This window comes from Petaurus breviceps, unplaced genomic scaffold (assembly GCF_028583685.1).
Source record: "Petaurus breviceps papuanus isolate PSGF00001 unplaced genomic scaffold, PetGlider_PUasm1.0 175, whole genome shotgun sequence".
Taxonomy (NCBI): domain Eukaryota; kingdom Metazoa; phylum Chordata; class Mammalia; order Diprotodontia; family Petauridae; genus Petaurus; species Petaurus breviceps.
Genome location: NW_027185764.1, coordinates 50809540 through 50823235, shown reverse-complemented (window position 1 = coordinate 50823235; position 13696 = coordinate 50809540). Strand labels below are relative to the sequence as shown.

Genomic DNA, 13696 nt, shown 5'->3' with positions numbered 1-13696 from the left:
AATTATTTTATTCATTTTGCTCTACCCAGATTCAAAAGCACGGAGAGAAAAGGAAATCTTTTTTTTTTTTAATTTCCTTGCTTCAATTTTTATTAGAGCACATTTGCTAGTAAGATAAGCATAATGGATCCAATCCTTTTTCAGATAATTAACTTTATTCCGTTTCACAGATACAAACTGCCTCTCTAAACTGACCAAATTGTCAGTGAGAACTAGGAAGACAAGTCATAAAAACCCAGAACAATTCTTATTACTGGGAAAAAGCAAAAAAATTGTCCTCCTGATTATCCTTAGCTCTTGACTCTGCCCCAATACACACACAGACACCCCCCCCACAGACACACACACACCAGTTGCCAAGTCTTCTCGGTTGGCAATATCCCTCACATCCATAAGTTTCTCTCCATCCATTCATCCATCACCTTCATTCAGATCTTCGTCACCTCTCTCCTGGCAATAAAGCATGACTAATCTCCCTGCTTACAGTCTTTCCCTTCTCCAAACCACCATTCCCCCTCTTCCCCCCTCAAAAAAATGCTCAATTAGATCTGCAATCTGATTGATCTGGATGCTTCCTCCATCCATGGAGATAGCAACCCATCCATGCCTGCTCATCCTGTAAGACCTTGTGCATGTCCTCCCATTAACTTGCCACAGGGGGTCCACTCAGTGTGATAGGACCTGACATAGCAAATGCAGCACTAGAGGAATGAATCTATCCATCTCTCTCAGTTGCTCTGTGACTAGCAGCACATCCTCTCTTTTAATCATCCACGTCCCTGATGACACCTTTGACTTTAGTTCATCACTGAAGCTCCTTAGTTGTGATGCTCCTTGATGATTCCCAGTCTCTGCACCCCACCTCTTGCTTCTATGTATAGGCTGTCCTCCAAAGCAGGAGGGAATTTCTCCTTTACCTTTACCTCTTAGAATACTCTGTTCCTTCAAAGTTTAATTTAGGTGCCATGTCCTTTGGGAAGGCTTTCTTGTTACTGTTCTCTGCCTCCTCAAATTATCTTGCTTTTACTTAGCTATATAAAATGGTATATCCAATTTCCCTCCCACAAGGATATAAAGTTAAAAGTTTCTCAAGGACGTGGGCTAGTTTTCATTTTGTCTTTGTATCCCTGGCACCTAGCACAGTTCCTGGGACATAGAAAGTCACTTAATAAATGCTTGTTAAAGGGAACAATCTTCATATATAAAGCAGAATAAACATGCAAAAGTTCAAAAATCCACCAATGAATCAACAAGCATTTACTAAGCACTTTCTATGTCCCAAGCACTATGCCAGTCATTGATGATACAAGTACAAACAATGAAATAATTCCTACTTACAAAGGGCTTACATTCTAATGGGGGAGACAGTTATATACATACATACATATATACATCATAAATATAAAATATTTAAGTACAACAAAGTAGTTTGGTAGCAGTTTGGGGAGGGGGAGGAATCAGGAAAGGTTTCATGTAGAAGACAGCTTTTCAACTGTACCTTAAAGGAAGAGACTATGAGGCGAAGACAAAGGAGGAGTATGTTCTAGGCATGTAGGATGGTCAATTTGGCTGGACCCACAGTGTGTGAGGGAGAGGATGGAAGTCATGTCCAATGAAGCTGGACAGATTGGCTGTAACCAGGTTGTGAGGGGCTTCAAAGGCTAAAGAGAGTTTATACTTTGAAGCCATTGGAAAGGATGGAGTATGGGAATCACATGGTCAGATATGCAATTAAGGAAAATGACTTTGGCAGCAACAATGTGAAGGATGGACTAGATTGGTTAGACCTGAAGCATGGAGCCAAATTTAGGAGAATACTGCAACAATCTAGGCAAGAGGTAATGAGGGTCTGAACAAAAGTTTATTTTAGTCTGGGAAAGGGGTTGATTGTCAGAGATGTTAGAAAGGCAGCAACAGTAAAAATTCAAGGAAGAATGAGAAATCCAGGATTAAGTCTGAGGCTGTAAAAATCTGGGAGACCAGAAGGATGGTGCCTTTAGTGATGCAGTGAATAGAGCATCGGCCCCAGAATCAGGAGGACCTCAGTTCAATTCCAGCCTCAGACACTTAACATAAAACTAGATGTGTGACCTTGAGCAAGTCACTTAACCCCAACTGCCCTACCTTCCCCCTCCAAACAGGAAAAAAAAAATAAGTTCAATTTTCAATGTTGAGTTTGAGATTTCTTTTAGACATTCAGTCTGAAATGTTCAATAGGCAACTGGTTGGTGATTGAGGAGTGAACTACTCACTATCAGTGATTCATCTCCTTAGAGATGGGAAGGGGGAAAAGGGGGGGGAGGAAAATAGAGATGGGAAGAGGAAAATAAGAATTTATATAGCACCTACTATGTACTTGCCAGGAGCTACACTAAATGCTTTGCATATGTTACCTCATTTGGTCCTCACAATAAAAACAGCATCAATCTGCAGGCAGATTCTGTTATTATCCCCATTTTACAGTTAAGGAAACTGCGGTAAACAAAAGTAAAGTGCTTTGCCCGGTGTCACACAGCTAGCACATATCTGAGGTCATATCTGAATACAAACCTTCCTGACTCCAGGTCCAGCACTCTATCCACTGTGCTTCCTAGCTGTCTCAAAGATAGCTAAACCCACTGGGGTTGAAGAGGTTACTGTGATAGTAATGGAATGTGGAGATTCCCCTGTATTGGGCTTGGTTTTCAAATTGATTGTATTAAAACCCAGAGCTCGTTAATCCCACCTGTGGGATGGACTTTTTGATGTGAAAAGAAAGTCCTGACTGGGAGGAGCTGGTGACGTAGATTTGGAGAGACACTAGAGAGAGGCGGAAGTTCTTTTTGGAAGCAGCACCTCGTGGAGAGAGAGAGACTAAAAGATTGCTGGTGGCCGCTTTGAATTGCCCTGGACTTTTGAGACCTGCCCCCTGAGCTGCCAAGGACTGAGGAGACATGGCTGTTTTGCTGGTACTTTGTCTGTCTGTTTTGATGTTATTTTGCCAGATTTGTCCACTGGTGAAAGACTGTCCTGTTGAAGAAGTCCTGGAACCTGGCATTTGGTTAAGAAGGCCTGAGACTGTCCTGCAGACAGAGAGTGAATACTGTCCACTGGTGAGGGACAGTACTGTTGTTGCAGGGGTCTGGAGACTGTCCGGCAGACAGAATGAATACTGTCCACTGGTGAAGGACAGTGCTGTTGTTGCAGGGGTCTGGGAGCCTTTCTGTTGGTTCAGAAGCCCTGAAGAAGGATTTTCTTGTTGTATGTTTACAGAAATCCTGGGAGAGGGCTTTGCTAATGTGTTCAGGGGTTCTAGGACTGTTCTACAGACAGAGGATAAATTCATGAAGGGACTGGCAATGTATCTTATGGCCTTGCTAAGCCTTGTCTCTCCAGGAACTAAGATTGCTGAGAACTTGCCTCGTGTCAAGATGAAGAAAAGACCTCCATTTGGGTATTAAGTGCTGTGTTTAAACTTGATGTAACTCTGGGGTAGATTCAATTGTGATCCAGGGGTGGGGAACTTTTGACCTTTTTGTGTTCTATGGTTGAGCAAATGAATGTATTTTACTTACGTTTGGAAACTAATCTCCATTTGAGAAGAGGGGCTTTGTGGTGGACTTAATTAAGGTATAGCCTAGGGGTGGAGAAGTATTTGGAACAGAGACTTTGTAATTGATTGAATGATTGGAAAGTCCTGGGGTGGGGTAGGCCTTGGAGATGATTTAATCACACTTAGTAAATGCTGTATTTTGAATGATGTCATGTTTTGATCTTCTCTGTTCTGGGTTTGTTACTGAAATAAAATAGAGAGCACCTATGCTGGTATTTTGAACCTGGGAAGTTGCCTTCTTTTGGCATTACATTACAGTTACCCACCCAAAGGCATCATAAAAACATAAAATCATGACATTTTAGATGTAAATCCTTTTACAGTTAGGGAAATTTGAGACTACAGGGATTAAATAACTTGCCCAAGGTCAACCAGTTAAATGCAGGGAGACAATAAAACAAATAAGATAAATAATAAGACAAACAAACACACAAAAAAAGTGGTTTGGGCTGCCCAGTAATCAAATATTCCTTCAATAAGAAAGAGAAACATTTGGCATTCAAGGAAGATTTAAAGATATCAAGGATAAAGACAGCAAATAATGCTTGATTTCTCTGAGTTATATCATACATAAAGCTTGATCTGAGTTTGCTTTTCTATGATCAGATTAGGTTTTGAGTTAAAGGAATAAATTTTCATGAAGAACTTTGCCTATTATGATAAAACACTCTTGGTATTTTACATTCTTTACAAAGCCTACATAAACAGGGCTTTTGATTTACTGAAGACAGAGGCCCCCTTATGTCTACAAAGCTCTCCTTATGTTGATGGAATGGGGGTGGGCAGACTGTCTTAATATGCCTTGATTCAAGGCAAAATGAATGAAGGTCAGCAATGCTTCCAACGCAAAAGTAAATAAACATAATGAGAAAAAATATTAAGTGTTTTTTACAAAAAAAAAATACGTTTGAAAAAGTTAAATTAGTTCATTTCAGTTTGATGATAATATACAAAGTGCATACAAGGAAGCCTGGTTCATCAGGGGAGAAAAGACCTAGATTTGAATTTAGACTCTTGCCTCTTACACTTAATAGTTGTGTAACTGTGGGCAGTTTGTGGAAAGACAAAGTCAAAAATTTAAGTCTCTTCTCACAAGGAGCTAAGACAATATGTACACAGATATAGGAAGCAGATACAGAAGAAATATTAAAAAAATAAGGTAGTTTTGAGAAAGAGGTAACTAGGATCCAGGAAGATCAGGAAAAGTTTCATATAAAGGTGGTGCTTAAGTCAAGTACTGAAGAAATTAAAAGATTCAAAGAGTCAGAGGGAATGTATTCCATACACAAAGATGGGCCAATGAAAAGGCCTAGAGACAGGAGTTAGACTTATCACATTTGAGGAACAGCAAGATGACCAGTTTGGCTAGATTCCCACATTGTAGAATGGGTGGAAGGGAGTAATATACAAGGGATTTGGAAAGGTAAACTGGGACCAGGTTATAAAGGGTTAAAGCCAAACAAAAGTATTTCTGTTTTAAATTAGAGTCAACAGGAAACCAGTGAAATTTATTGAGTAGAATAACATGGTCAGAACTGCACTTATGGAAAAACCCCATTGGTAACTATGTGGAGGATAGATTGGAATGAGCAGAGATCTGAGATAGGGCGAACAATATGAAATCTATTGTAAAAGTCCAGGCAAAAGGTGGTGAGGTCCTGACCAGCAATGAAGGCTATATGATCATCAACTCCCATAATGACCGGCTATAATGAGGTCTTTCATTATAGTGCCTTTAATTATCTTTATGTTAGGCTTTCTGCTAATTCAGCGGATCTGCGATCCATCTCTTCTCATCTTCTATCACTCTTCTTCATGTACTCCCATAAATCTTCCACAGGATATACACCCAACATGCTAGGGGGTCCTAGATTTCCTGACATTGCATAGATACCAGTGTAGCACACAGGTTGTCTACCCATTACTCCTGCTTCCAAATACATTCCTACTCCACCTCCTATGTTAATCATTTGCCCCATGCTTTATACTGCTTCTCCTATGCAGTCTTGCTTTGATAATATGTTGTACATCTACTTTTTCAACTGCCATCTGGGTAACTTGTAAATGGAACTACATATCCGAAAACCCAATTTCTTAAAAACTTTCTTTGTGGGTTCCTGTTTCTAAATAATTAATCTTGGTAATTCTGAATTCTCCACATTCCTAAACTGATCCTAACATCAACTCTATGAGGCAGGGAGTATAAGGATTATTGTTCCCATTTTACAGATGAGAAAAATTGAGGTTCATAATGGTAAAGTGACTTGCAAATGATCATATAGTTAGTAAATGTCTGAACTTGGATTTGAAATCAAGCATTTTAACCCCAAATTTATTCTTATATCATGGTGATGGTGTCACTTAAGAGTAGCAAATTTATAATAGTTAACATTTGAACCATAATAATTTCATAGATTTTAAAACTGCATTTTTTATATTAAAATAAGAATCTATTTCAGAGTAGTAAGATACTTTACATCTAATTACAATGAAAAAATAAAACACTTACCATTCTGTCTCATACCAACTGCAGAAATTATTACTGGGACTGAACAATGATTTAATGTTCTTTTTATCACTGGAATGTAACTATCCTTTACTTCTTGAAATGAAGACTTGTCATTTACGGAGTATTTGATTACAATGATGTCGGCCCCAACAATAAGATTTCTAGAGGTATACCAATCACTGTCGAAAATGCCCTAAACCAAAATGCAAAGAGCAATCCTTTTACTCATAACAATCATAAAATAGATTACAAATTATGTGATAGGCTAATAAATAAAACTGTTTTATTTATTCTGATGCATGGAAAAATATAGTAAAATTCTTTAATCATTCCATTATCACTATATAAAAAACTATTTCCTTGCCTAAAAAACTGTGTGTTAATATGAGTAGTAGCTACAGAGAGTTCCTAACAGCACAAAGATAGAAAACTAAATACTTAGCATTTGTATTTTAAATTAAGTATGTAAATGTTTTGTCTTTGTAGTTATTGAATGATTGCAAAAACCTATGGGTGCAGATATAGTAGCAGCAGCACCACAGTAAATACAAGAGAGATGAGGGCTTTTTTACGTGATTTTTCTAGGAAACTACTTGCAATTTTTGTTTTTGTGTGTTTCTGTACAACCATTTTAGTATGTACTTTGTGAGACCTCCATTTCCAATCCCCATATTGGAAAATTGGCATATTTTCAGAACCATGTAGTACACAGAGGAAAATGTTCACAAATGATATCTTGTATACAGAATCAGAAAAACCTGGCTCTGAAATGTAATTTATAAGTCATTTAATTCCTAAAGGCCCCCAGAAACTTGCTAAAACCCACTGCTGAAGGCCAGCTGCAAATCTACATTAGTAGAGAGTTTTCTCATCAGGTGCTCCCAAAACAGATGAAAATACAAGTCTGGAACAAAAAAAAAATTTTTAAATCATCAATAAGGATTTATTCATAATTCATGTTATTTCTAATTCATGAATGGATTACATAAATGATAAGTGCCAAATAATCCTCTTCCCTAGTACTCAAATCTCTATTTAGGGACTATAGGTAGCATACATATATTTATAATAGATACAAATATGCAAAATTGATACGTAATATGCATATGATTACACATATAAACACAATGTATATATACATGAATATGTATATTTGTGAGTATACATGTATATATTAAGGATCAGACTCAGAAATTAAGGAAACTGAAAAAATTCACTGCCACTTTAGTGATTCCAATTAATTAAAAATTTCTTTCCTTCTGGTATTTGTCAAAGATAATATAAAATGCATAAATACTTAAAATTTAATATGTGAATACCATTACATAGAAAGTACAGTCTTAAGAATTAAAGTGTTGTGGTCTACTGTACCCATGCCAATATTTTTATTCCAATAATTTCACTTTCTTTTTAACTGTGCTATAAAAGGTTTACTTGTTTTCATTTATGGGGCCTTTTGTATATTTTTCTGAGTGGTAGAGTGGCTCAAGAAGGGGATGAATTTAGAAGATCAGTCTAAAACTGTTGCATTATGGAAATCTGTGCTTTGAAATGTGAGTAGAGAACAGAGGTATTAGTGTCTTACAACCATCAATCCAGGGCAATGCTGCAAGCCCCTTTTTCCTGTGTGGCAGAAAGCTGGTGAGGTTTCTTACTTAGCAATGTTTACAGAAATGCTCTCAAAACTGCCAGCTCTATTTGGGTACTGCATGCTCCTGTAACTCATGGACTGCCAAAGTACAGGATATGATGGAGTATTCCCTTTCCCTAAGTACCAAGAAAACCCTCAGAAGTACAAGGAATCCAGAATACTTTTCAGAAATGAGAACAAATTTGCAAAGTGAGATGCAGCTATTTGATGAAGTTAAAGGGTATCAAAAACAACTATCGAATGAAACGATGAAAAGTCAAGGAGTTTGATGAAGAAGGAAGGAGGAAGAGGGGCAAAGAGAGTGGGGCAAAGGGCAGGAGGGAGTTGGGAAAGTTTCCCAGCATAAACTGCCAATACTTCCTAATCCCTGCTCAAAACCCCTTCTAATTGCTTCCGTTCTAATTTTGTGCATATATAGATATGAACATAGCACTGGATAGGCAAAGTCAAAGGAACGGAATGGAAAAGTTGTGCAAACATTGAATAAATATATGAATCAGAGAGAAATATACATCTAGGTCTCAATTAGCACAAATAATGAAGTGATCTATGAGATTTCAAATCTACTATACCACCTGAAGTTATTATGATATAGAATATAGTCACTGGTTCCAGTTCAAAGTTAGTATGTAGTGGGAATTTGAATAATGTGGAATTCATTATTTATACTAATTGGGACCCTGCTGTACCTAACACACAGGAAATGATTTGTACATCACTTTTTCATTTTCTATATTTTTTGTTTATATAGAAATTGATCGCAAATTCTAAAATACAAATAAAATGTGAGAAAACAGGGGCAAAGAAGAAAGTATTCTGTATAAAAAAATAAATATATGAAACAATTAATTATATCTAACATGAGGTTTCAGGAAAGCTAGTGATCTGTAGGAAGTACTCTATCAAAGTGTAATATTCTATCAATTAGCAGCCCAAATGGCCCATTCTAGTTTTGTGGGCACCACACCATTCAAAAATGGGTAAGGGAGAAAACAGTTTGCTTCTCCCTTGAAGGGAAGAATCCAATACTTCTACTCCTTTGTATACTTAACACTTCCAAGGAATTCTCTATGACCATGGCCTCAGAGACAGGGTTTGGAGATCTGGATTTACCACTTTTTATCAGACTTTATAAAGTGAAATAATTATTCCATTTCCCAATGGTGTTGTGAATAAGATACCTTTCAAGTGGTAATAATTTAGCTAATTAAAAAAAAATTACTATGTTTTTGGATACAGTGAATGAAAGATGAGAGTAGATACAAATTAAAATTATTTAAATTAATATAGATTCATCATTATTATTAATATGCCAGGTATAAAACGAGCACCCTCTGGGGTATTAATTTTATCTTAATCCCTACTAATTTTATTTCACGTGAAATTTAAAATGCTATTAATTTGCCTTCACAATAGGCATGTCAGACTATTGACTATTGTACAATGGAGCCAGAGAAATCATTATGGGCTACAGTAAATAAAATAGGACTACATCTTAGAGATCACATGATCCAATCCCCTCAACCTACAGGTAGGCAAACCAAGGCCCAGAAAAGTTAAAGGTGACTTGTTCAAGGTGACATGGGTAGTAAATGGCATAATCAATAATTAAAACCACAGTACTTAGAGCTGTAGGGCACCTTAAAGATTATCAGGTACAATAATCTCATTTGACAGATGAGGAAACTGAGGCCTACAGAGGTTTACTTTACCAAGGAGGGACACGAATGTAACAGGTGTTCAGTCTCCTAAAATAATATTTTTTCTTCTATATTACACAGTTTCTCTATAAAGTATCTGCTGTTTCCATGGAAGCAGTAGATTGCTAGCAGAAACGATAGACCATCAAACCCTTGTTTCCCTTTCCAGGCATCTCATAAATAACTTGCAGCTAGGGCCAAAGGCGCAGCTTCCCCAGCCCAGGCCTACCCAATCCCAAACAGGCCGATGCGCCCTGACACCTTTGTACAATTGTGATCTTCTTTATGAGTCATATACCCTAGAAGGAATACATTTCACAGGGTCCTTCTATGGTGTGTATTTCTATCTTAAAACATTAAAAATTTCTCTGCTTAAGAAACTGGTCATCATCCATGTAGTATGTCCTATTTAAAGGTGCATAATATAAAATTGGCTTTTTTTTAAGGAATTTGAAAAATAATTAGCATTTAAAACACTCAGTTACATTTATTTAGAAGTATCATATTTATTTAAAAATATAAACTGAAAACTGCTAGTTTATATTAAAATATACCTACCTCATAGAATTGTACCCACCTCACAACTCAGGTTCAGATAACGTAATGAATATAAAGTGCCTGGCAAGTACTTTCCAAATGCCAGCCATTTTCATAAATAATAAAAAATAACAATAAAGACTAGCTATTGTATGAAATGGGAAATTTTAAAGTATACTTTCTTGGTATTATCTACAAGTGCATTCAGTATCTATCAAATAACAACTGAGGAACATAACTGATATTAATGTCTACGAAGGGCATTAGTACATACTGTACTCAGAAGAAAAACATTCTAAACAATTCTGTTATTCAGCTACAACAGGTCATGGTGACCTAAAAATTATAAATGGTAACAAATCTAGGACCAGTCAATATCAATACTAAAATGAACTATTAAACCATAAAAATTTCCAGGTAAACTTTTTACACATGGCAAAACTTCTTTTAAAATTTTTAAGAAGGGATTTTCTTTTCTTCTTACAGACAAAATGAAAACTTTTAACCCACTTAGAAGATTCCAATTAGTAGAGCTAATGAATAAGTGTTTTATTTTGTTTTTGCTTTTTGGAGGGAGGAAGATAGGGCAGTTGGAGTTAAGTAACTTGCCCAAGGTCACACAACTAGTTTTGTATTGTGTCTGGGGCCGAATTTGAACTCAGGTCCTCCTCACCCCAGGGCCAGTGCTCTAGCTGCCCCAGAATTGTTTTTAAGTAATATAAAGAAACACAAATGGGAAAACATTGAAGGGTCAAAAGAAAAGGCAGGGACACAATTCCTACTTCAAATTGTGCTTTATTTTCCTCAAAAATACTTTATTTGCTCAAAGTTTGTTCAGTTATCTGAACATCTTTACTAACATTGTTTAACCAATTATCTGTGATTTCAAGATTCAATACGCCAAAGGGCAGATAGATGGCACAGAGGATAGAGCATCAGCCCTGGAGTCAGGAGGACCTGAGTTCAAATCCAGTCTCAAATATCTGACACTTACTAGTTCTGTGACCCTGCACAAGTCACTTAACCCTGACTGCTTTAGGGGATTCAATTAGGCAGTCTGCTAAAAGTAAAGAAATAGTTCATTTAATTAATGGCATAATCATCTCTGGCAGATAAAGAGACAGAGAGAAGCAATTCTCAAATTTTATCATCATCAAGGATGGATTATCACTCCTGAAATGACATATTTTAGATTTTATTTTAGACACCTAATGACTTTCCTTTAATTTGAAATCAATATCTGTAATAATTTCTTTGAAATTAAATTATCTAGCTACAATGCAAACATTTCTTTAAATGTTTCTTTTTATGCTGATTAAGTTTTTTAAAAAGCCCAAGTGTTTGATAAAACTTCAAAGTATAACTTATACTTTTACAATTCTGACACCGAACTTTTAAGAACTTAAATTCAGTATTAGAGTCTATGTTATTAAAGGATCAGATTAAGTGGTCTGCAAATAAAGACAAATTACCAATTTCCAAAACTAGTTCTGGGATACTTAGAAAAAAATGTAGGTGTGCCAGTAAAATTCACTAATACATTTTCAGTAACATCATGGAACAATATTGAAAACTCATTGTTATTGCAATTTAAATATTTCTATTGCAGAAAAACATGCTGTATTCATTAAAAAAAATCATCCTATACACTCTTATTACTGTTTTAAATCTTTATGAAGCCATAAAAGGCAACCAATAGGAATTACCTTCCTAAAAAAATGAGAACACTTTTATCATCATGTAAACCTGGTTTTCTAAGCTTAATCTTAAGCCAGAAATAAGGCATTTAAAAATAATTTTTCAGACACAATTAAAAAAAATGTTTAACCTAGTCTTTCTAAACTGGCTCATTTAAAAAAGAGTTTTGACTATCAGCTTTCAGAGGGTTTTATTTTTAGAATGTCATTACTACATTATCAACACGTTAGGTAACTGGGAAAAAAACATTGCTCTCTCTGGGTGCAACAATGTGACCCTGTCATTTGTTGTGTTCCACATTCAGCTCTTTGTAGCAAAAGACTTAATAGTAGCTGTGAAGCATTTGTAGCAGTGCTCAACACACAAGAGTTTTAGCTGACTAGTTTTTTTTTTTCCTCCAAAGAAGCAAATGACTAAAGGGAGATAAAAATTAATGGTGCCTAAAATTCCTAGGGAACTTAAGTTTAAAAAAAAAGGGGGGGGAGAGGAGAAGCACTGCTTCTTGACTCCTTTAGAAGTGGACGGAGCTGCTGCTTTCTCTTACCCAGACGGGACAATCATGTACCACCAGTCTGACATTTCCAAACACACAGGCTTGATATTCAGTAAATACAGGATATGCAATCGAGCTGGCATCAGAATTCAGCAACAAGCTGCTTTCTGTCTCTGAAACGAGAGCACTTCTCCCTAGATAAGTCCAGATCAGACCTGACTGACGATTGTCCTCGGGAAATCCATCTCCTTCATTTCCTAATGCAACAATGTGAATGGACCTATGAAACAGAGAGAGGGAAAGAAAGAAGGGGGGGCGGGGGGAAGAAACATTTTTGAGACCGATTTTCCACTTTTATCAGAACAGGAAGTGAAGGAAAGCAAGGAAGGAGGCAAGGACGAAAATAAGCTGCTTTCAAGTAAAAAGAAAAAAATCTATTGAATTCTGCTATTTGAAATTATTCAACCAAAAAAAAAAAGAGGCAAAAAAACTGTATACATACATGATCTTAAATCCAAAGGTAGGGCAGCGAATAAGAAAACAGCAGCTCCCCGAGCACTCTCATGATAAATATCCGGCTTGTTTACCCCGTGGATTTTCTCATTTCCATCTGTTTCCACCCAAACGCTCCTTCCTCTACTATCGTTGCGGCAAACGCAGGGTTTTCCCGTGGGCTTCCAGACCAATCAGGAAAAGCTCTGGACCATCCTACTGAGAGCTGCTGCCGCCTCTGCTGCGGCTGCGGCTGGTCCCTGAATGTAAATGGGCGGCCGCATGTGACAGCCCGGGCACTCGCGTACCGAGTTAATCTTCAGCTAGGTGAATGTCAGCATATTAAATCACCTCCTCCTCTCCGGCTGCGGCCAGTTAGCCGAGAGGCGGTCGCCTCCTTCCAGGGCCCTGGGAAGGAGGGAAGAAACACTCGCCTACCCCAGCGCACCACACGTGCAACCGCGGAGGGGCGATTCTGCAGAGCCCACGTAATGCGGAGCAGGGCAAGCCCCCCCCCCCCCCCACTAGACAAGACCCCCTCCCCCTTTCCAAGGCCTAAGCCATGCTGGAGGCTAGAGGAGGGGACTGGGCTGCTCAGGAAGCTCAGAAAAATCAATTAAGAAAGAAAATGTTCAAGTCGGGGAGAGATCACCGCCCCCCCCCCCCTGCCCTGCAGCAAGTTTGGTGAATTGTAAAGATCGGATCCAAACCAGCAGGAAGAAAGGGGGAGGTGTAGCAGCTCCCTCTGGGTATAGACTGGTATTGGAAAGAAAGGAAGCCTGAGACCTAGATCTTGGGATTCCAACAGTTTTGCCCCAATCTTTTTCTCTGCCGCCCCCTTTCCTTTTTTTTTTTTTGTTGGAGTGAAAAAATTTTTTAGTCAGCTGTGTACTGTTCACATCTTGTTTAATAAATACACATACTGGAGCTTTCTTTAAAATTATGCTTAGAAGAAACTAGAAGCAGCATTCATGCTAATACAGTTTGTTCAAAAAAGAAATAACTGGCTAATGTGGATTTGGAG

The 13696-nt window shown here is 37.5% G+C and overlaps 1 protein-coding gene across 8 annotated transcripts in view; it reads right to left on the bottom strand.

Annotated features, from left to right (window-relative positions):
* RHOBTB3 (Rho related BTB domain containing 3) overlaps positions 1–13184 on the bottom strand; it is a 91097-nt gene extending 77913 nt beyond the window's left edge. For 4 of the 8 annotated variants that reach the window (XM_069085130.1, XM_069085132.1, XM_069085133.1 and 1 more), the window contains exons 1-3: positions 12683–13184; positions 12232–12460; positions 6102–6294 (exon numbers count right to left, since the gene is read on the bottom strand). In XM_069085130.1, coding sequence (XP_068941231.1) covers positions 6102–6294; positions 12232–12460; positions 12683–12684 — 424 coding nt within the window. In that variant the 5' untranslated portion in view covers positions 12685–13184. The remainder of the gene's footprint in view (positions 1–6101; positions 6295–12231; positions 12461–12682) is intronic. The other 4 variants (XM_069085137.1, XM_069085138.1, XM_069085136.1 and 1 more) reach the window with 2 other exon arrangements.
* Positions 13185–13696: the final 512 nt, after the last annotated feature.